The 19,332-nt window shown below is 40.0% G+C and overlaps 1 protein-coding gene across 2 annotated transcripts in view; it reads right to left on the bottom strand.

Moving 5' to 3' along the window:
• Window positions 1–19,332, bottom strand: part of ptprub (protein tyrosine phosphatase receptor type Ub) — a 191,727-nt gene that overhangs the window by 19,535 nt on the left and 152,860 nt on the right. For both annotated transcript variants that reach the window (XM_030749001.1, XM_030749002.1), the window contains 8 exons: window positions 14,541–14,613; window positions 14,364–14,440; window positions 8,444–8,480; window positions 7,478–7,575; window positions 4,303–4,419; window positions 3,150–3,304; window positions 1,955–2,090; window positions 1,084–1,233 (listed from right to left, as the gene is read on the bottom strand). In XM_030749001.1, coding sequence (XP_030604861.1) covers window positions 1,084–1,233; window positions 1,955–2,090; window positions 3,150–3,304; window positions 4,303–4,419; window positions 7,478–7,575; window positions 8,444–8,480; window positions 14,364–14,440; window positions 14,541–14,613 — 843 coding nt within the window. The remainder of the gene's footprint in view (window positions 1–1,083; window positions 1,234–1,954; window positions 2,091–3,149; window positions 3,305–4,302; window positions 4,420–7,477; window positions 7,576–8,443; window positions 8,481–14,363; window positions 14,441–14,540; window positions 14,614–19,332) is intronic.

The following is a 19,332-nucleotide window of genomic DNA, read 5'->3' on the forward strand; positions in this document are numbered from 1 at the left end:
AAAAGACTGAAGTATGGCTTGTTCAGAGGGGTTGTCACAAAAACCTCTTCTCTCTAAAAATAACATGGCAGCAGAGTTTAGGTTTGCAACGTTGCATCTGAACAAACCACAAGACTTCTGGAACAATGTTCTTTGGACACTTGAGACCTAAGTGGTGTTTTTTGACTATAATGCACAGCACCATGTTTGGCAAAACCAAACACAGCATATAAGCACAAACACCTCATACCAACTGTCAGCACGGTGGTGGAGGAGTGATGAGTTGGACTTGTTGTGCAGTCACAGGACCCTGGGTACCTTGCAGTCATTGAGTTGACCGTGAACTCCTCTGTATACCAAAGTATCCTAGAGTCAAATGTGTGGCCATCTGTCTGACAGCTAAAGGTTGGCCAAAACTGAATAATGCAACAGGACAATGATCCCAAGCACAGCAACAAATCTACAAAAAAAAATGGCTGGAAAAAAAAAAGAATCAATCAGGTTGAGGTCGAAGTCGAGACTTCAACCTGATTGAAATGCTGTAGCAGGACCTTAAGAGAGCAATGCATGAACAAATACCTACAAACTTCAATGAATTGAAGCAGCGCTGCAAAGAAGAGTGGGCCAAAATTCCTCCACAATGATGTGAGAGATTAATAAAGTCATACAACTTGAAGTTACTGCTGCTGTGGTGGTTCTGCAAGCTTTTGAATCATGGGATGTAGTTAGTTTTTTCACATGACTGTAGTTGCCCATATTTAAAAACAGTTATTGTGTTTCTGTATGTCATTAGGTTTTGTCTCCTCTGTCCCAGGCTTTGTGTTTTGTTATGTTTGTTATCTGAGGTCTATGTTTTTCTAACACGCAATGGCTGCGTCTCCCTAAGCCTGGTGCTATGGAGGTTTCTTTCTGTTAAAAGGGAATTCTTTCACTCCATCGTCATCAAATGCTTGCTCATAAGCAACTGCATGATCGTTGGTGTCCAGTGGTTGTGCTACTATCTGACTATCAGCTAAACAATGTTAACTAAATCGAGCAAATCTATATAACTTGTATACAGGGGATCATTAATATGGCTGATTATGACTTTGCAGCAACACTGACCTGAAACTCCTCTCGCAGCTGAGAGGAATTACTCTGGGAATCCACTCGCAGCATCTCTTTGTATGTGACAGCAAACTCGTTCACCAAGATGGCCGTCTCCCCACACAGACAGGCCTCCAGAATAGCATCGTGGATAAAGATATACTGCTCCTGAAGAGACAAAAGGTAACATACTGTAGTTCAGTGTACTGGCTCCTGAATAACACATCAAAATGTGTTACCTGAAGGCTGCAAGCAGCTAAATGCTAAACATTACAAATGAAGCGGGCTAAAACAGAAGCAGGTAAGAAACATAAGTACTTGTAAATAAATAATCAAACAATAGCTGGAATGAGAGAGATTTTTCATAACTCGCCTTGTTCTGAATTAAACATGCGCTTTAATGTTAGTGGTGTATCAAGGCCGCTGGAGAATAAATAAATATTTATTTGTAAACAAACACATGCAGCGCGCATTTAATTAGTGCACCCCTGCAAATAGCTACAAATGCAATAAACAGTCAAGTCAACATTGGATTTACATAATAAAAAGGTAAATATGCAAATTATCTGCACATCAAAGATGAGCACGTGCCTACACAGCACACTGACAGACAATGTGAGTCTTCTCTCAGAAACTTTAGCTACAGTACAGTATGACCTTTACATACGTCTGGAAGTGGGAGTATGGAAATGTACCCCCACCCCACTCTTTGAATTTCCAAACAACAAAAGGAAAAAGTGAATGTTTAAAAAATGTGGGTTTTTTTGAGGCTCTTGAGAAGTAAGAGTTGACTATATTAAGGCCTGAGATGTCACCCGCTGAGTAAGTGAAATGTGCAAGAAATTGTGAGGTGTGTGAAGTGAAATCCTGGCTGTGCTGCTGTCCTTACTTCAGTTTGAATCATGTTGATACGTCGAGAGCAGAGAGTTTTGACGCAGTTGTAGATATCCACCACACCTTCGCACTCGGCCATGTCCAACATGACATCCAGCACAATGTAGCAGCCGGTGCGACCTGCTCCGGCACTGCAACAGACAGTCCATCTTTTTTAAGGAATAGTGTCTTAAAACATTAAAGGGCCTGTGAGTAGGATGTAGAGGGACCCATTGGCACAAATGGAAAATAATATAATCGTTATGCCATAAATAAGTAATCAGTATTGTGCAAATACCTGAGAATGTGACAAATCTGACACATTTTATAGCTACAGAAGGCAAAGTATGATGGTCAGAAGTTCACATACATTCCACGTGGGCATGAATATCATGGTAATTTGGGGCTTTTAATGATTTCTTTCAGCTGTTCTTTTTCTAGGCTGGAATGATTTTACAGCACACATGTTTAATGACTTTAAAAAACAAAAGCTGAACAGGTTTGAATTTATTTTAGATTTTCATCTAATTCACACTGGGTCAGAAGTGTACATAAAGGCTCAAATATACACATACACTCACTTAAATCTTAAAACTTAAAGCAGGCTAGCATTAAGCTGCTGGAACGGCCTTCCCAAAGCCCGACCTCAACACTGGGATCTGTGCCAGTAAATCAAACCAATTCTGCCAAGAAGTGTGGTTAAATATCCAGCCAGAGTAATGCCAGATACTTGTTGATGGCTACCAAAAGCACCTGACTGAGATGCAACTTGGTATGGGAATATTTGTAAGGGTATATGTGAGCATGTATGTATATTTCTGACCCTATGTGGAACAGTTCGTGTTTTTTTAAAGTCATTAAAGATGTATCCTGTACAATCATTTCACCCTGAACAGTCCAAAGAAACCATTAAAAGCCCCAAATTACCATGAATTTCATGCCAAACTTTTTACCACAACTGCAGGCTACACTGCCACTTTGCTGCAGGAAGCAAGGCTACCAAAAGTAGCCTAGCATTACTACCAGAAGCCTCAGAGTGACACGAGGCTCTCACATAGTACAATGCAGTGGTTTAGAGACTCCCAAACGAGATTACGATCTATTACTACACTACAACATATTACGTATTTATTATACTTAAAAAACTGTCGTAACACATAAAAGCACAAAAGTTATTCTTTGTTCGGGTTATTAAAAAAACATTACGCTACCTGCAGTGAACCACTACAGGGCCAGCATCAGGTGGTGTAGAAGCTTTAACCCTTCGTATAAAGGCCAACAGTCCAGTGGCGTGATAGGGCACCCCATGTTCAGGCCAGGATGTGAAATGGAACTGACGCACCTCGTGCTTGGTCGAGTATCCTCTCTTTCAAAAGAAACACAGTACACATTAACAATGCAGGGAAAAAATTAATAATGGTTGGCATTCTAATGCTAGTTGTAGCCTACAGGCCCTGATCTCACAGAAGATATGCTCCCAACTATTCAGAGACTGTTCCCCTCTCTGATAGATGTGACAAAATTTTTTTAGTTCAGAGTGAGGACACCTAGGACATTATTTACACAGGGTGTTAGGTCTTCGAGGACAGTTAGGCCTCTGGGCCCCACATGTTAGAAGCAGCTGCAATCTGACAGACGTGCAGAAAGGAATTACTAAGGCTCTGGGGAGCTCGGGGAAGGGTAGGAGGTTTCTCTTTTCTTCTGGGAGGCTGCTGCAGTCACATCACAATTTCTTCCTCCTCACAGAGATGACAAAGTAAAGCAACGCAAAGCAAAGATTTGTTGAAGACAGAAATCCAAAAAAAGAAAGTAAAAGAGCTATGAAAAACAAGCTGTCACCAGCTCCCAAATTCATGCCGATTTGAATAAGCAGCAGTTTGTGCCCGTGGAGAGCGACTGTGACAGTGTGATGATAATGCTGTGTTTGTGCCACTGTCACTCCAGCACTGCTCTGAGCCCTTCCAATGAGAGATCCCCCAGGAGATTGACAGGGTGGAGGCCATCAGGGGCACGGCACTGTAACAGCTATGCTGAAAAGACAGCAGGGCATCCACATAGCTACTGGTGTTAATTCCTCTCAGTTTAACATGTGGACCCCGTGTCCATCAGCGGTAAACCCCTTCTGCTATCTAATCCCTTCTGCTAATGTACTACTTCTAATCCAAATTTTTGCTTTCCCAGGTAACATGATTAACTTGTATTAACTTGCATTCACACAGAAAGAAATGGAGCCCCAAACAGAAGAATATACGTTCTATTTTAGAGTAATCATAGATGATGTTCTACCATGAAAGAGCAATTACAAACTGAGAATATAGAGAATAAGAACAAATGCAAAAAACAAAGTATATGTGTTAAACTCACCCTCTCCACAGCAAAGGTGCGAACTGTGTATTCAGCAAGCGTCTCTGTCTTAAGTAGAGTGATTTTGATGTCACCGTACATCTCAGTGTCCTCCGGCCAATATTTACAGCATTTCACCTGTTTTAAAAAGAGCAAAGGCAAAGAGCTGAAGAATGTTCACAACTGCAATAGAAAATGTGCGATCAGGCAGCCTATTTGACAGAAAATAGTCAAGGCACAATTTATTTTTTAGTTTCAAACTTCTTTTGAAAAACACAGTGTAATACTTTGAGTTTTCTTGTTTTATCAGCATGTTAAATAAATGGCTCACTGTGTTGCATGAAATCACTACTCACACTTTTATTGTGGTTTTAACCAAGTTTGTTTATGTTTCTGTGCACAAGCCATACATTTATAGACCCCATCATGAACTGACTGTTCTCTGCTGAATTCCCACTGACAGGCAGCGCTAACTCAAGCAAAAGATCATTGGATATATAAGATCTTTTTCAAATCTTTTCACAAGGAACACTAGAGGCTCAATCATTTTTACTTCCTAAAATGAAAAGAGTAATGGACTGAAGGCTTAACTCTGGGTTTGTTGGATAAATCTGAGAGCCCCCCCCCCCCCAAACATCTTTCTTCATGTCAGTATTGAATTTCTAGGGACTGGAATCCTTCCTGCCACATTTGAAATGAAAGCATTATATTTAGAGATAATGCACAATAAGACACTCTTTAAAAATATAACCGGACAAATTTCAACAATTCATTTCAAAAGAAAAGGAGATAAATATAAAACGCATGAACATAATACAAAATAATGAGATGATAATAAAAATGATGAAGGACATAATTTTTTTTTTAACTAGAACAGAAATATAGTTGTGTGAAATTTAATAAGTTAAAAATGTTTGGAGGGGTCACACTTCAAATGCTGTGGAAGAAAATAAACAACCTGCTCTTTTGGAGATACTTTATCTCGGGAGAGTAAAAAGAAGAAAAACATTATAATCACATAATGACGGGCCGCATAATGAACAGCGGGGCAGCAATCATTTTTACCACCACGCGGTACAATGGAAGTAATTTTTTTTTTTTATTTAATTGACGTATTATTTGGATTCAGCCACACAGAGCACTTCTTCTTTGTTGACTATTTGCAGAATTGTAGGGATGAAGAACCAAACTGGATGAAAGGGCACCGTCATTTTTAACCACCGCAGTAACATGTTTCTTCCAGCTCGCCTGAAAAGGCCGGGTTACTTAAGGTGGAATTCAACTTAACAATATTTATGTAAGGTAGAATAAAGCTATACTACAGTATAGTAAGTAAAGTGTGCTCATAGACAGCAGCTCTAGTTGTGTGGCTTAGAATACTGTGTATGCGTAATACGCAGGTGCATTAATTGCAATTTCATGATGTTGCGAGTACAGACAAATGAGGGATAATCCATCTAACAATCCTCTGAAATGCATGCATTCAATGAAAAACTCAGCAGTAGTGCACAGAAGCAGCTTCGTGATGATTCCTGATGTTCAGTCACCACAAAAAGAATAAAGTACAGAAAGTTAATGGCATTTTTAAACACTCTTACACTAAATTAATTAATAAAAGAAAAATGAATAATTAATTACACACCTGACCTGATATTCGTCAGTCTGTTAAACATGCATTTCTTAATCTTACCCATTAATGCAACTTACAAATGTAAAAACTATTTAATTTCAATTAAACGAAATGCAAACACCTGGAATGTTAAAGCTATAAGAAGCAACACAATGCAAAGCAATCTGGTTTAATTTATTTTAGAAGATGCATAACAGGGATCTGAAAAAGTGAATATGCCTGTGTCTTTCAAATTATTCATTAAATTAACTTTTTTTTGGAGGTAAATGAAACAGTTGTGACAACCTACAGTGGGAAGATCACCCAGCCCGAGTCAGACATGAAGGGAAATATTCGTTTTCACTGGCTTGCAGAATTAGATGAGAAGCTTGGCGTGATATGGCATAATAAACAGCCTGTGTGTTAAATATAGGCAGTTTAAATAAATCTAACAGAATCTTTAAATAAATCTACCAGAAGCAGATGGCCAGCTTAACAACATAAAAATGGAAGGAAGGAAACAATTCGCCTGGTAGTGTCCAAATAATGGCTCAGTCACACGAGAGTAAAAATAGGACGGCAACCTCCTCGTGATGGGATGGGGGGGGTGGGGGGAGCATTGAGTCTTTTTGCATTCAGTGACCTATTGCAAGTAGTTGCAGCGAACATCTGGTTGCCCAGAGGAGCACTTTCAAGTGCAAGGGGACTGCGCAGGTCACCTGGTGGGAGGCAACCCATCTCCAAACTATCACAGTTTGACTTGGATTGACTGCAGTCACACTCAGACCGGTGAAGGTTCGCAAATAACTGCCGTCTGATTTACAAACACAGACAGCCAACATGTTGCAATCAATCTGAGTCAGTCTGCGCCTCTCTGCAGTAGAGGACTTGACTCAGCTGATTGCCAGCTGCTTGTATTTTGGTTATATTTCTATATAAAAGGAAGGCTGTTGAGCGTCTATGCCATTTTGCAGGTAAATCACCATCCTGCAGCAACTATGTCACTATTTCTGCTTAAGGTGACTTTCCGTGTATACAGACGGCAACAGATTTGAAAAAGATGGCAACAGATTTATGTTTTTGTTGACTTATCACAGTTAATTGCCATATTATCACAAATATTGCATGTCATTGCAGATACTGATAGCAGACTGACTCCGTCTTTTTGCTGCATCGTCTTGACGGAGCAAAACCATTTCAAAGCTGGCAACTGAGCGCAAGTGCACACAGATCTGGCTCCTGTCTTTAAAGAAACCTTTTTAATGGCAAGTTTATTGCACACAGCTACAATAACTTTGTCTAAAAGGTTGCAAGTTGTCACTACCCATAACGCAGAGGAAAGAAATTAAAGTGGTGTTGATCTTCTCTTGCAAACTTTTATCAAAACTGTTTAATTGCTCCTTTAACAGCTTTGTGGTACTGTATGACATCATCACTAAACTATAATAGCCTTTAAGCTGGAGTTTCCATGAGACATAAAAGCCTTTGATATTGACACCAAAATGTCCCCTTATGATAAATGTGGTATTTTTCTGAACACTGATTGGTGACAGGGAGGGGGAGAAAGGGAGAGTGTACATCACTTACCCTGCCAACCTCCACCAGCTTAGTGATCATCACGATGCTGAAGCAATTTTCCTGCCACACCATCCTCCAAAAATCATACAGAGTCTCCTGCTTGGGACCTGGTGGGAATAGGGAAGAAATAACAGACAAAAGAGACAGAAATGGCAGCATCAAAGCCTGCCCTCTCAATAACGGAGTTTCTGCTGTGAAATTTTGTATTATTGCGACCTAAGTGTCCTTCCTCAGATGGCAGGGTACTGATCTTTCAAGATTGTGCCATCAATAAAGTTATTGGAAATTCTAGGCAGGCAGAAGTGAAGGGGCGACGGGTGACAAAACAACAGCAGTGGCTGATGATGAAAGCTTGGGGGACCACCAGTCACTCACTAGCATCTGAGGAGGAGACGTTTAGGAAGTGAAAAATAACTTTAAACGAGGATGGCGTAGGAAGGAAACGCTCGAAAAGAGGAAAATGCAGCTGACATCTTCTTTCTTTCTTGTACATTTCATCTGCCTCTATGTCTCTTTAACAGGAGCTGGAGGACGATGAGCAGACTCGGTGATTTTGTTATGGGAGCTCCCTAGAAACTGGCTCTTCCTAAGAGGGAACGCTCACACTCACACAAATCCCAAGTGACCATCTGACGCAAAAAGTGTTTTTGAGCGACAGCGACTGAACTAAAGGTTCTCTGCGTGACAACGAACACATCGCTCCACATGTCACAGAGCCTAAGAAGCTATAATTAATGTGTTTAATTATTCAACTCTACATATAATTAATTCAGTGACTTCCCTAACACAGGCTTCACGGCTTGATAGTCACACTGTCACCTTTGGAATTGGCGGAGAGATGGTTTTGGCAAGGGACTGTGCATGAGTAGGCTCATTGGCTGGATCATCTTCAATTTATTAAACTGCAACAAAAGGTACTCGCTGTACTGAATTCGCACACACAAACACACACCGTAGCCTTGCCGGGATACTCACCCTGAGTGGCGATGAAGTGGTTGGATCGATGGTAGCCCTGAAACAGAGAAGAGGGATGACATGCTGAGTAAGCCATCTGCACCTCAGGCACAGCTGTATGGGTGTCTCTCTATCTGTCCTTCCTCTTTTCCTTCCCTTGTTCCCTGCATTGTTCCCGCTCTAAAACATGTTTTCTGTCTAATTTTTCATTGCTGTCTAACCCACTGATGACTCCAGACTGTCTCTTTAGCCTCCACAAAGTTTGGAGCAGATGACGCACACGTGGTGAATACTGCTTCTTGACAAACTCCTGACATCTCTGAAAAAGCTATTTATTCGCCTTGTCGGACTAGTGCCTGAATCCCTGTGACAGTTTAATAAAGATATGATAAAGAAACTAAAGGTGCGGGCTTTTTAATTTCAGGTGTCCCGTTTATTTATCCGTCTCTGCCTCAGAGCGCCTCCTCATAAAAATAAATCCATTTTCATTTAAGATGCAATATGTGCTATGCGTTGGGCGATGAATTAGCAACCCAAAGGAAATTTCATCCTGAAATTCTTCCACTCTTGTCACAAGCCATCCAGCTGGATCCATGTCTTGCACATGTTTCACATAAATGCATGACACCAACAGTCTTCAAGAAGAAAATCACAAGTATGTAGCAAAGTTTTCTGAAAACCTTTATATCAAAGGATGCGGCAACCTTTGATATAGATGACAGACATTTTCATATGGCAAGTATGGGGTGAATATGAATGAACAATGAGATGTCACCTCTACAGCCTTGAGGGGAATAAACATGACAAAGACCACCTGAGAGACTTTGAAGCATAAACCCTTTCAGGACGAGCAAACTGTTCAAAGGAAGTCCTTCTGGAAATAAACACTGCTTAGCTAACCTTTTAAAATAAAGGAGGCAAATGTCTTGAGACTGTATGAAAACAGCAGTCAGAAAACTGCATGGATAGTTCCCAGTTTGCTGAGAGGAGCAGCTGGAATGATAATTGATGCTGCAATTACTTGACTTACAGGAGTCCGTGGAGGGGGGGGAGGCAGGTCAGGAATAATCTGAATAGACTGCCAAGCCCACCGGCTCTCATCAAATCAGTATGATGAGGCAATCCATGTTGATAACACTTTTTTTAATCTTTTTGCAGAGGGCATCTTGTAATATTTTGAGTCCATCCACATTGCTGATGGATTGCTAAACTAAATCGCATCCACTCAGATAAACGTGGACATGTTTGAAATGGAGATGGATGACCAGTGCTGTGAGGCCTGCTATCCACAATTTCTCAGGCCCTGGCCAAACTATCAGCATGAATGCCAAGCTTTCTCCATATGAGACGGTTGCCATAACAACTGAAGGATACTCTATCCAGAGAGGACACATCTCCTTGTGTTCATTTAAAATCATGAGCTAAAAGGGCATGTTTTTATTTATTTATTTTTTTGTATCGTTAAATGCAAACCTGATACACCCTGACCTTTGAGCATTTGTGGATAGAGGACAGTGGGAAGAAAAAGAGGGAAGGGGGGAAAGGAAAAGGGAAATAGAGCAATGGCAGGCAGAAGAACGAGCAGTTAAGTACTTACTTCCCTGTTAATCCGAATCTACAGGGTCCAAGGTCGAGGAAGTGGGGTGGGAAGTAGAAAAGAAGACATATAGGCTAGTTAATGAAAGAAGCTTTAGGAGTTATGGTTACAGGCAGCAGGGAAGTCTGTGTGTTCATATATGTTCATGAAAGAACAGCAGGACTTAGCTTCATGTGTTAGCTCACTCACTCTGAGTGAATCAGTGTCCTAAGGCCAATCCTTTTTCATCAAGTCTCATCTCACAGTTGCATTTTTGTTCAAATTAGTGATTTCTTTCCATTTAAATTTGTATTAAAGATTTAGCTTTTTACAAAGTTTCATACACATGCTGAAGCTTGGAAAATGGAGCTTCAGCGTTTCCAAATTACGCAAACAGCTCCTTCACTGCATCTCGCACTGCAACAGGCGAAAGGACTAAATTCAAAGTAACTAGTAAGTAGTTTGTAGTTAAAACACTGCTTATTTAGCATTGTGCTCTCACTGGTAGATTCATGATGCACAGTTAAACAGGATGGGATTAAAGTGATGCAGCACAACCAAATATTGTCTTCTTTATTCCACACTTTTTTTTTTAATTCATACACTGCATATAATGCAACTTGACATTGAATCTTATTAGTTATTATTTAGCCATGAGCAGAGATTTCTGATGCCACACTTAAAGATTACTTTCAGTTTTAAACTTTTACTCTCTGGCTTGTGCATTAAGAAAGCTGCGTACAGTGTTATTAATTAGCCCTGCTGCCAATTTGCGATGAAAAAAATAAACATTTTCCCTTTAGGCCAGAGTCAATTCATTTTCCCAAGGGGGAAACTGGGACTGTTACAAAGGGCCACACCAATAAGCTGAACTCAATTCTTCTCAATATTAATTTTATCTCTTTGTAAGCTTATTGGTGCAGCCCTCCACAACAGTCCCAGTTTCTCATGTGGTCCCGTGGGAAAATGAACTGACCGCCCCTGCTAAAGAAAACAAACAACTGTAAAATTTTTAACGGGACACTTTCAACTGCAAATAAGATTGGTTTATTTTCTTTTTATTGTTTATTAGGATTGATCAATATAAAAATCCCTCTAGCATCTAGAATACTGAGTTCTATTTTTGGGAAGCCGTCACAATTTAAAGTGAATGGGTTGAACCAGAACTGGAACACCAATGACAAGAAAAAAAGTGGTCCGGCTCACAGTAGGTGAGTAGTTTTCATTTAAATGAGTCCATATTTAATTTCTCCTTTAAAAACCAAGCTTCCAACAGAACTGACAATGAGTCCAGTAATATTGCATAAGGGCTTCTTACAAATTTGTTGCAATATATGCACTAGCATCAAAAACAGTCACGACTCACTGAGGCACGAAGGCAAACTGGGTATTATTTATTAAGAGTAAAACACTAAAAAAGCATTTATGCTTTAGTTAGAATATGTGATGACTGGGTGCAGTTTGATCAGGCTTGGTAACAGCCTGCGAGTATTAGCAAGCAACCCACCAGCTGTTATCAAGGTGCTTCCTCACTTACTACTCTGTACCATACTCGAGTCCAGTGTTTGGTAAGTGTGAACGTTGCGTAACGTGCAGATTCACAGTGCTACTATCTGTGCCAGGGTCCATTACGAAGAGGCAGACTTGGGTTCAGATGAAAGCTAGAGCACCATTAAACAGGCACTCCTGCTCCGTTAATCTGAAAGCATCTGATCGTGTTATCTTCATGTCTAAAAGGGAACCCTGAACACTTTTCCATTAAAATCTGAATATGTTTTTGACACGGCTCCTAAGTGAATGCACGCAGTCACATCACCAGATAGGTACTCATGAGATTATGACTACCGGTACATCTTTTTAAGCTGCTCAGCTCATCAGAGAATTCCCATAAAAGCAATGGCATGAACAGAATAACATTTTGTCTTTTTATTTAGAAATAAAACTGGTCTGTGGTGCAGATGCTGCCAATACTCGTCGCCTCAAGTGTAACAAGTAGTTTGAATGCAAGACAATTGTGCACATACTGAAGCAATAAGAAACAGCAACCTGAAGGGGAATTAGATCTTTATAACACAATGCTGTCACTTTAACAGGCAGATAAAGCCCAAAATGTAACATATCCCATGTCTGAAAAGGAAGCGTACTGCAGTTAAGGATTTAACATTATACCACTGCCTGTCACTTTTTCAAACACAACAAAGGGCCTTCTCTGCACTGCCTGTCACCGCAGAATTGCACATGCGTGCATATCTCAACACTCACAGTGACTTCCTTGCATGACAGACGAGTGTCTTCCTCGCCTGTGTATCCAAGCTAGCTGCACCCATAGGATTTGGCACACATTTTTGGCTGTGTATGCAACCGTCATGGGGATGGTGAGAGAGGGTTAATCATACAAAGCACAGAGTAATCCCGGCTAATCCTGAAGCACCCACAGATTCAGATTTAGATGTTGCTAAACTCTTATTGATTAACTTATCACTTTTCTTTTTCCACATGAGCAAGTATACAAATCAATAATGCAAAATAAATAAATCCAAATTTAGCAGAAAAAAGTAGAAACTCAAAGCGAATACTGAGAGGCTAACTGAGAAAATCTTTCTATTCTTAGGACCTTCAATGCCCACAACTTAGTGAAATATTACTGCTACTTGTTTGATTTACACAGCATGGATTAAGAGTGTAACAGTGTGTGTGTGTGTGTGTGTGTGTGTGTGTGTGTGTGTCATTGAGACCCCAACACTCTTGATATAGATAAAATGTAAATTAGCAACACTGGTCTGCTCTCTATTTGCAAATGCTACAAGGAGCTGCTTTAGATCTGTGCCGTTCTGTACATCTTTGAGCAACACACACCACAAAAAGACGCAAATAACCAGTCATTAAGTGACAAAAAGAGAAAACAGAGATCCGGCACTTTGGCCCCTCTGCTCTGAAAGCTTGATAATGTTTCAGAGGAAGGAAAAACTTTTCCATTTAACCTCTGGTGAAATAATCACAGGCTGTCCAAAATATGCTCCACTGTGGCTGAGTAGTTACAATTCATCTCGCTGGGTCAGGGAGTAACATCACTGACACTGACACTGTAGTGGCTGCTGAGTGGTGTTTTCCCTCTAATGCCCGCATGTCTGTGCCCTCAACGCTAATGGAGACCCTCACAATAACTGCAGCCTAACAGCAGGCCAGGTTTTTAATGCCCTCTCATTGTAATGAACTCTCTAAAAGCATCTCACCACTGGCCTTTCTGTACAGAGAAATAAAAGAGAGGAAAAAAGCTCTGTAGTGTCAAGCATTTAATGATACAATTTAGCCAATAGGTGGAATTCACCCAAACTCAAGTCGACATGAGGAACAAATCTTTTTTTTTTCTTTTCTTTTACTGAATAATTTACATCATTTATTTTTAATGTATATCTCTTACAAAATGTTTGACAAATTCATATCCTAAAAAAAAGGATTTTTCAAACTCTTACCAGCCTCAAACGGAGGTGGGTGTACATAAGATTGCCTCTTTTTTTCTTTTTTTTTTTTACAGTCTGCCACACTTACAGTACTCCCATTGAGAGGTGTGCAAAATAAATTTTGCAAGATAAAGAAATTGTATCAGATTGCCAGACTTCCCTTGACATTTCTTAAAGGGATAGCACTGTCACAACTATGACAGAAGATTCACGGGGAAACCGAAAGACAAGCTTCTTTTTGTAGTATATATCTGGGCTCTTTTTTTTTTTTCAAATTCTTGGTTAAATCATTTATTATTAACTAACTGCTGCTTTCTAAGCACACACACTTCTCTTTTCTGCATATACACAGCCTTCACTAGCTTTTATGAATGACAACACGTATGAATGAGACACATTAGCAACATATACATGTATTTCATATGATCAGTGAGAATGTTAACTGCATGTGGCGTGACAGAAGGTGAACGGTGGAAAGGATCATCTCTGCCTGGCCCATCCAGAGATTGAATGACATCAGTGATGTCTATTTAATTTAGGGGGATTTGTAGCATCTTACAAAAAGGTTCACCTACTCTGCAAGGCATTAAATATATTTATCCTACTCGGTTTTAATAAAAGTGATGGCACAGGTAGTCTGGGCCAGGGATCCAATGTGGCAATTGACAACCATGACATTTGGCAAAACACTTCTGGGAAGGGTGTCTGATTGGATGAGAGCTTCCAGGTAAAAGTGGGGCAGCAGACTGGTGGGCTTACAGGAATGAGAGAGATGGACTGAGGCTTTGCAGGGTGTGTGAGAGAGAGAGAGAGAGATTCGACAGAGGCTAATTGTGTCCCATATCGAGCTGAGACAGAGAAGAAAAAAACAAACAAACAAAACAAAAAACAGGATTAGACTTACATCGATGTAGTTTGCGTTAATGTAGTCTGAGTTGGGGTCTCCAAGCAGAGGGTGGAGCTTCACTCGGTGGCGGTCATCTGAGACAGATAAAAATAAAAGAACAAAGAAATGTTGAAAGTGGGCTTTTATTCTTTTTTTTTTTTTCTGCAAATAACCAAACATTTTATGATTACTTACATCCCAGCAAGGTGTCATGCCTCCCTTTTGTTTTGTCTTTCTTCTTTGTGCAGTCCCAGCCATCAAAGAAACTCTGCAGATAAAGAAGACACATGTTGAAGATTTCAAAATCAAATATCTCCTAATCACAGTTTTCTGATGTTTTTCAAGATGAAAAAGATTGTGTTCTGCGGTCAATACAGACCAGCAACTTAGATCAAGAGCTCCTGAATACTTGGAAGAGTTTTATGCATTAAATGTAATTAAAGAAAAGGCCTCTGTTAGCTGCAGATAGTCCTTGTCTGATCCCAGAGCCCTAATAAGTCACGGACCCCCATTTACAGCTAATCTTGTTAAAGCCCTCGGCAATTTAGAGCTGGGTTTAGAGTTTTTGTGTCAGTGAGAGTATCAAGAGGCAACCCAAGTCAAAATAATCCAACAATTAATTTTTTTTAATCACTGAGGAATAATGCCAGTTACATAGAGTCCTGACTGTGAGTTACATTCACTTAATGATCACATTTAAATGTCAACCCTCTGCTTTAATTAAAGCAGGTTTCCATCATGTATTCCACATAGAAGAATACATGATGCCCAAAGATTAGGAATCAAAAGCAATTTGTCAGATAAACACAAAATCAAATCATCATATTTATTATCTTGTGTGTTTGCTTCCAAATGATACCAAATAAGGGTGAATATTGGAAAATAACTCAGCCACAGGCAGCGCGGTGCATGAACACACGTGTTTTTGATTGATTGATTACTGAGGAAATACCATTTGCAGCTAAAGAATTTGATGTGATCATTGCATGTTTTTGCAAAAGTGATTGGTTTCCATAAAGCCAGTGGGCTACACATGATGGACTACAGTATAAACAACAATACAGGCTATTATTATGGTTACCTGAAGACAGTGTAAATGAAGATCCAACCATCCAACCATCCACCTGTTTCCTTCCGCTTATCCAAGCCTATGCCAGCTGCCATGGGGCGCAACATCAATGACGTAGTAACTCTAACAGCTTACAGGTTACTGCCCCGAAAAGGACAAATGTGACCTTCACCTTGAGCGCAGTTTGGGTGAAGAACCATTAGGTGATTACTGTGTGTAAGTTTGATTAAATTCTGTCCACTACTGTAGGTGGAGTAGTGTGATGGACGGATGGACAGCGGATGCCTCACCATAGTGTAAGCTCATCGGTCCAGCCGGATAAGCTAAAAATCTCACATTTGAGGATGTTAACCCACTGGCAACAAAGTAGAATTAATAAAAACAAAAAACTATTACTAAATGGTAAAAACATTAAGCCAACTGCTCACTCTGCAGAGACGATTCACATTTGTAAGCCAGTCTGTTCTGAGTTGCCCTGATATAGGACACGCTAAGTGGTAAAAGACATATTTGCATATTTTTGTTCTTGGCTTTAGAAAGTAATCCATATACGATTCCATAATATTGCTGAATACTTTATTTAGTTTGGCAACTGGCAATCATTGAGGGCTGCACAGGTGGAAGGAGGAGGTTAAACAGAAAAAGAATCCCTTTTTTAAAGGAATGGGTAAAGCTTTCTTTTAAGGCCTGCCCTTAGGCCGTAACTATCCTGTAAGTAAATTTTAGTTATGTGGAATTACGCCGTAATTATTTTTAATTACGCCGTAATTATTTTTACTACGGCTGAATTATTTTTAATTCTGCCGTAATTATTTTTAATTCCACCTTAATTATTTTTACTATGGCTGAATTAAAAATAATTACGGCAGAATTAAAAATAATTATGGCGTAATTCCACATAATTAAAATTTACTTACAGGATAGTTACGGCCTAAGGGCAGGCCTTAAAAGAAAGCGTTACCAACGAATGTTTTCAGACAACAAACTTAGTTTAAAAAAGTATTAGTTCATGAAGTAGTCAATTTTAATTTGTGTGAACTGAACCACCAGCTATCGAGGTTATCACAAGCACATTTACATTTCCATAAGTAGGGAAGCTGTTCCTATTTGTTATTGCTCTAGTGTTTTAACCAGGAGTGTACTTTTTAACCCTCGGGTGTTAGAAAGTAAAATAACATGGCTATGAAGAGCACGCAGGACCCCTTTTACAGGGTTCTCATTTCTCCCGCCCCTTTTGTAAAGTATCACAATCGTGAGTGGAAAAGAAAACATGTGCTTCTTACACAAGATAAAAAATTGCCACTTCAAACTGCTGGTTACTGCAGTGCCACATACTTGATGTTTGTATACCTGCAGTTTACCAGCCCCTGTATGCTGAGAGTGAAGGCAGAGGAACTCTCTACCACCTGCTTCATGGATGGCTTCTTAGTCATACTATAACACATCTCATTCACCGTTATCATCCTGTCTGCATGGATGCATCAGCGAGTGTTTACTCGCCCAAGTTGCAATAAGTCACACAGTGGCTAAATTAAGCCTGCAAACAGCTCCCTCAGATCTGTGAATAAAACACACACACACACACATTCATACCAGCGTACCCCCAGTGGTTTTCAACCACTTGGGGAATTTTGTGAAACTCTGCCCAAGTCTGCATGCTGAGCAGGGGATTACAATGCAGTTCCCCCCGCAGAGAGCCAAGAACCAGCCAAATCCTGCCTAGGATTACACTCTCCTCTCTACTTTTTCCTCCTCTTTTCATGCATTCCCGTTCTGGGTCTGTCCTTCTCTCTGAATCCCTTGTTCTTGTTACCTCCTTTTACTTCTCCCCTGTCCACCTTTTCCTTTTCTTCCTCCCTTATATGATTGACACTACACCTCTGAGCTCTCTCTGCTTCTGTGCTCTCACCACTCCTCTGCTCAGGCCTCGAGAGAGAAGCAGGAAAAGGAAAAAGAGCTGTGAGAGAATGGCAGAACACTGAAGGGAAGAAAAACAACACAGACTTATGAACGACTGATTAGAAACCGTCGCTGGCAAAGATCAGTGGGTGGCTGACACAAGAGGTTTACATATTTTATTTTTAATTTACTCCGCATGTAAATCTTTTTTTTTTTTAACATCTTGATGCTTTATCAATGTCTCAATAGATTTTATGATGTTCATTATTTGTTTTCCTTTAATAACAATCCAGTGGCACATTTACTGTTCTGAAGTGTCACTGTGACCAGTCAATTTTTCACTCACATAATTTTAAGATGACAATGAGATGTATAATTGTGAATCTCCCTGTGATGACTTCCTTAATAATCCCCTCACATTCAGCCAAAATCCACTCAGAAATCTTATCTGCTGGAAAATATTCTAGTCGAAAGAGGCAGAATTAACAAGGCTAACTGATGTCACCAAAAAAGAAAAAAAAGTAGCATAAAGTTTGGGGGTTTTTTGGTGTGGGGTGGGGTGGGGGAGTTGAGTGTAAACACAATAATTCAGTCGTCCCTTTTGAAACTAAACATTAAATCATGTTTGAATGGGTCTTTCTAACCTCAGCCTCAGGGTGCAAAGTGGTATAATGCAAGTTTTGAGTTCTCCAGTAAAGCTGCTGCTGTTTACTTGTACGTTCCTGCGATGGGGATATGACGGTAGTGACAGAAACCACCACATATATAAGCCCCTTTACAGCTCGCTGTAAATTCTTGATCAATGTTTTTACAGAGCACAGGTACTCCTCAGGGAAATAAAAACCTATGCCTGCCGAGGGAGTGTAATATGATACTCCTCATCATTTTCCTTCATAATAGAGAGAGACACTCTATAAAAACACATACTCTTAGCACAGAGGGGGAGGGGGGGAGGACCCACACACAAAGAGGTGTGTATTGATTTTTTTGAGTGGAGTGTGTTTGCCCGTGAGGGACAGTTTAATGAGTCTACAAGCAGAGTTCCAGAGGCGGAAACCATGAAGCAGAGACAAAAAAAGTTGTTTTCTCTTTTTTTTTTTTTTTTTTTTTAGTGTTGCAGGCTGCGGGTGACAGAAATGGACCTCTCCTCGGGGTGCGAGCTCAACATTCAGCCACAATTGTTCCACTGGGGAGAGGCATTTGGGAGTTTCGGGTCCTTCATTATGAACTCTGAATCATAAAACAAGAGATAGCAAAGCACCGCTACAGGAGAAGAATAAGTAACGTTCAACAAAACAAGCACAGTGAAGTACTAGAGACAGGCTTATTATTGCGTATGATTGTAAATTATGATGTGAAAAAAAAAAATCAGGCCATTTGATTAGAGCTTTACCTGGTGCTGTTACACCATAACGAATATTGGCTGAACCTTGAGATCACTGCACCCAAAAATCTCACTATTTTAAAAGGATAATTTTGGTAATTTGGATATTTTTCTTCTGTTAGCAAATCCCATTAAAAGATGAAAACTGAAACAGGAATTGTATTGGCTGTGTCTAATGCAGGATTTAGCTTACGTCCCTCTGTGCCAGAGCTCCAACAGAAACACGTCACCGGTACAAACATGTGGCTCGGTAATGAGATTTTAACAGTTTCTGGACAACAATGGCACACAAATCTGTAAGACACACTGGAATACAGCACACCAGGCTCTGGATGCAGAGATAACACTTTTTAGTCAGATCAGTTCATAGTTAGTTTTGCTCTCTTCGCAGAATTTGTTGACAATATGAAAAAATATAGAAAATTACCAGTGCAATAATTGAAGGACCATCAGCTGCACCATTGTGGAGCATCGGCAGACCTGTGCTGCGACAGGGGTCACAACTTCTGACTTCTCAACAATCATGTGCTCTATATTTTCATGACAATTACAAGAAATCAGATGAGCCAAATTGTGCCTGTGGCTAACAAGTGCAAATTTCTACTTTTATTGTTAGATCTACTCTAACAGAAAAC

The sequence above is a fragment of the Archocentrus centrarchus genome, chromosome 16 (genome assembly GCF_007364275.1).
Source record: "Archocentrus centrarchus isolate MPI-CPG fArcCen1 chromosome 16, fArcCen1, whole genome shotgun sequence".
NCBI classification, from domain to species: domain Eukaryota; kingdom Metazoa; phylum Chordata; class Actinopteri; order Cichliformes; family Cichlidae; genus Archocentrus; species Archocentrus centrarchus.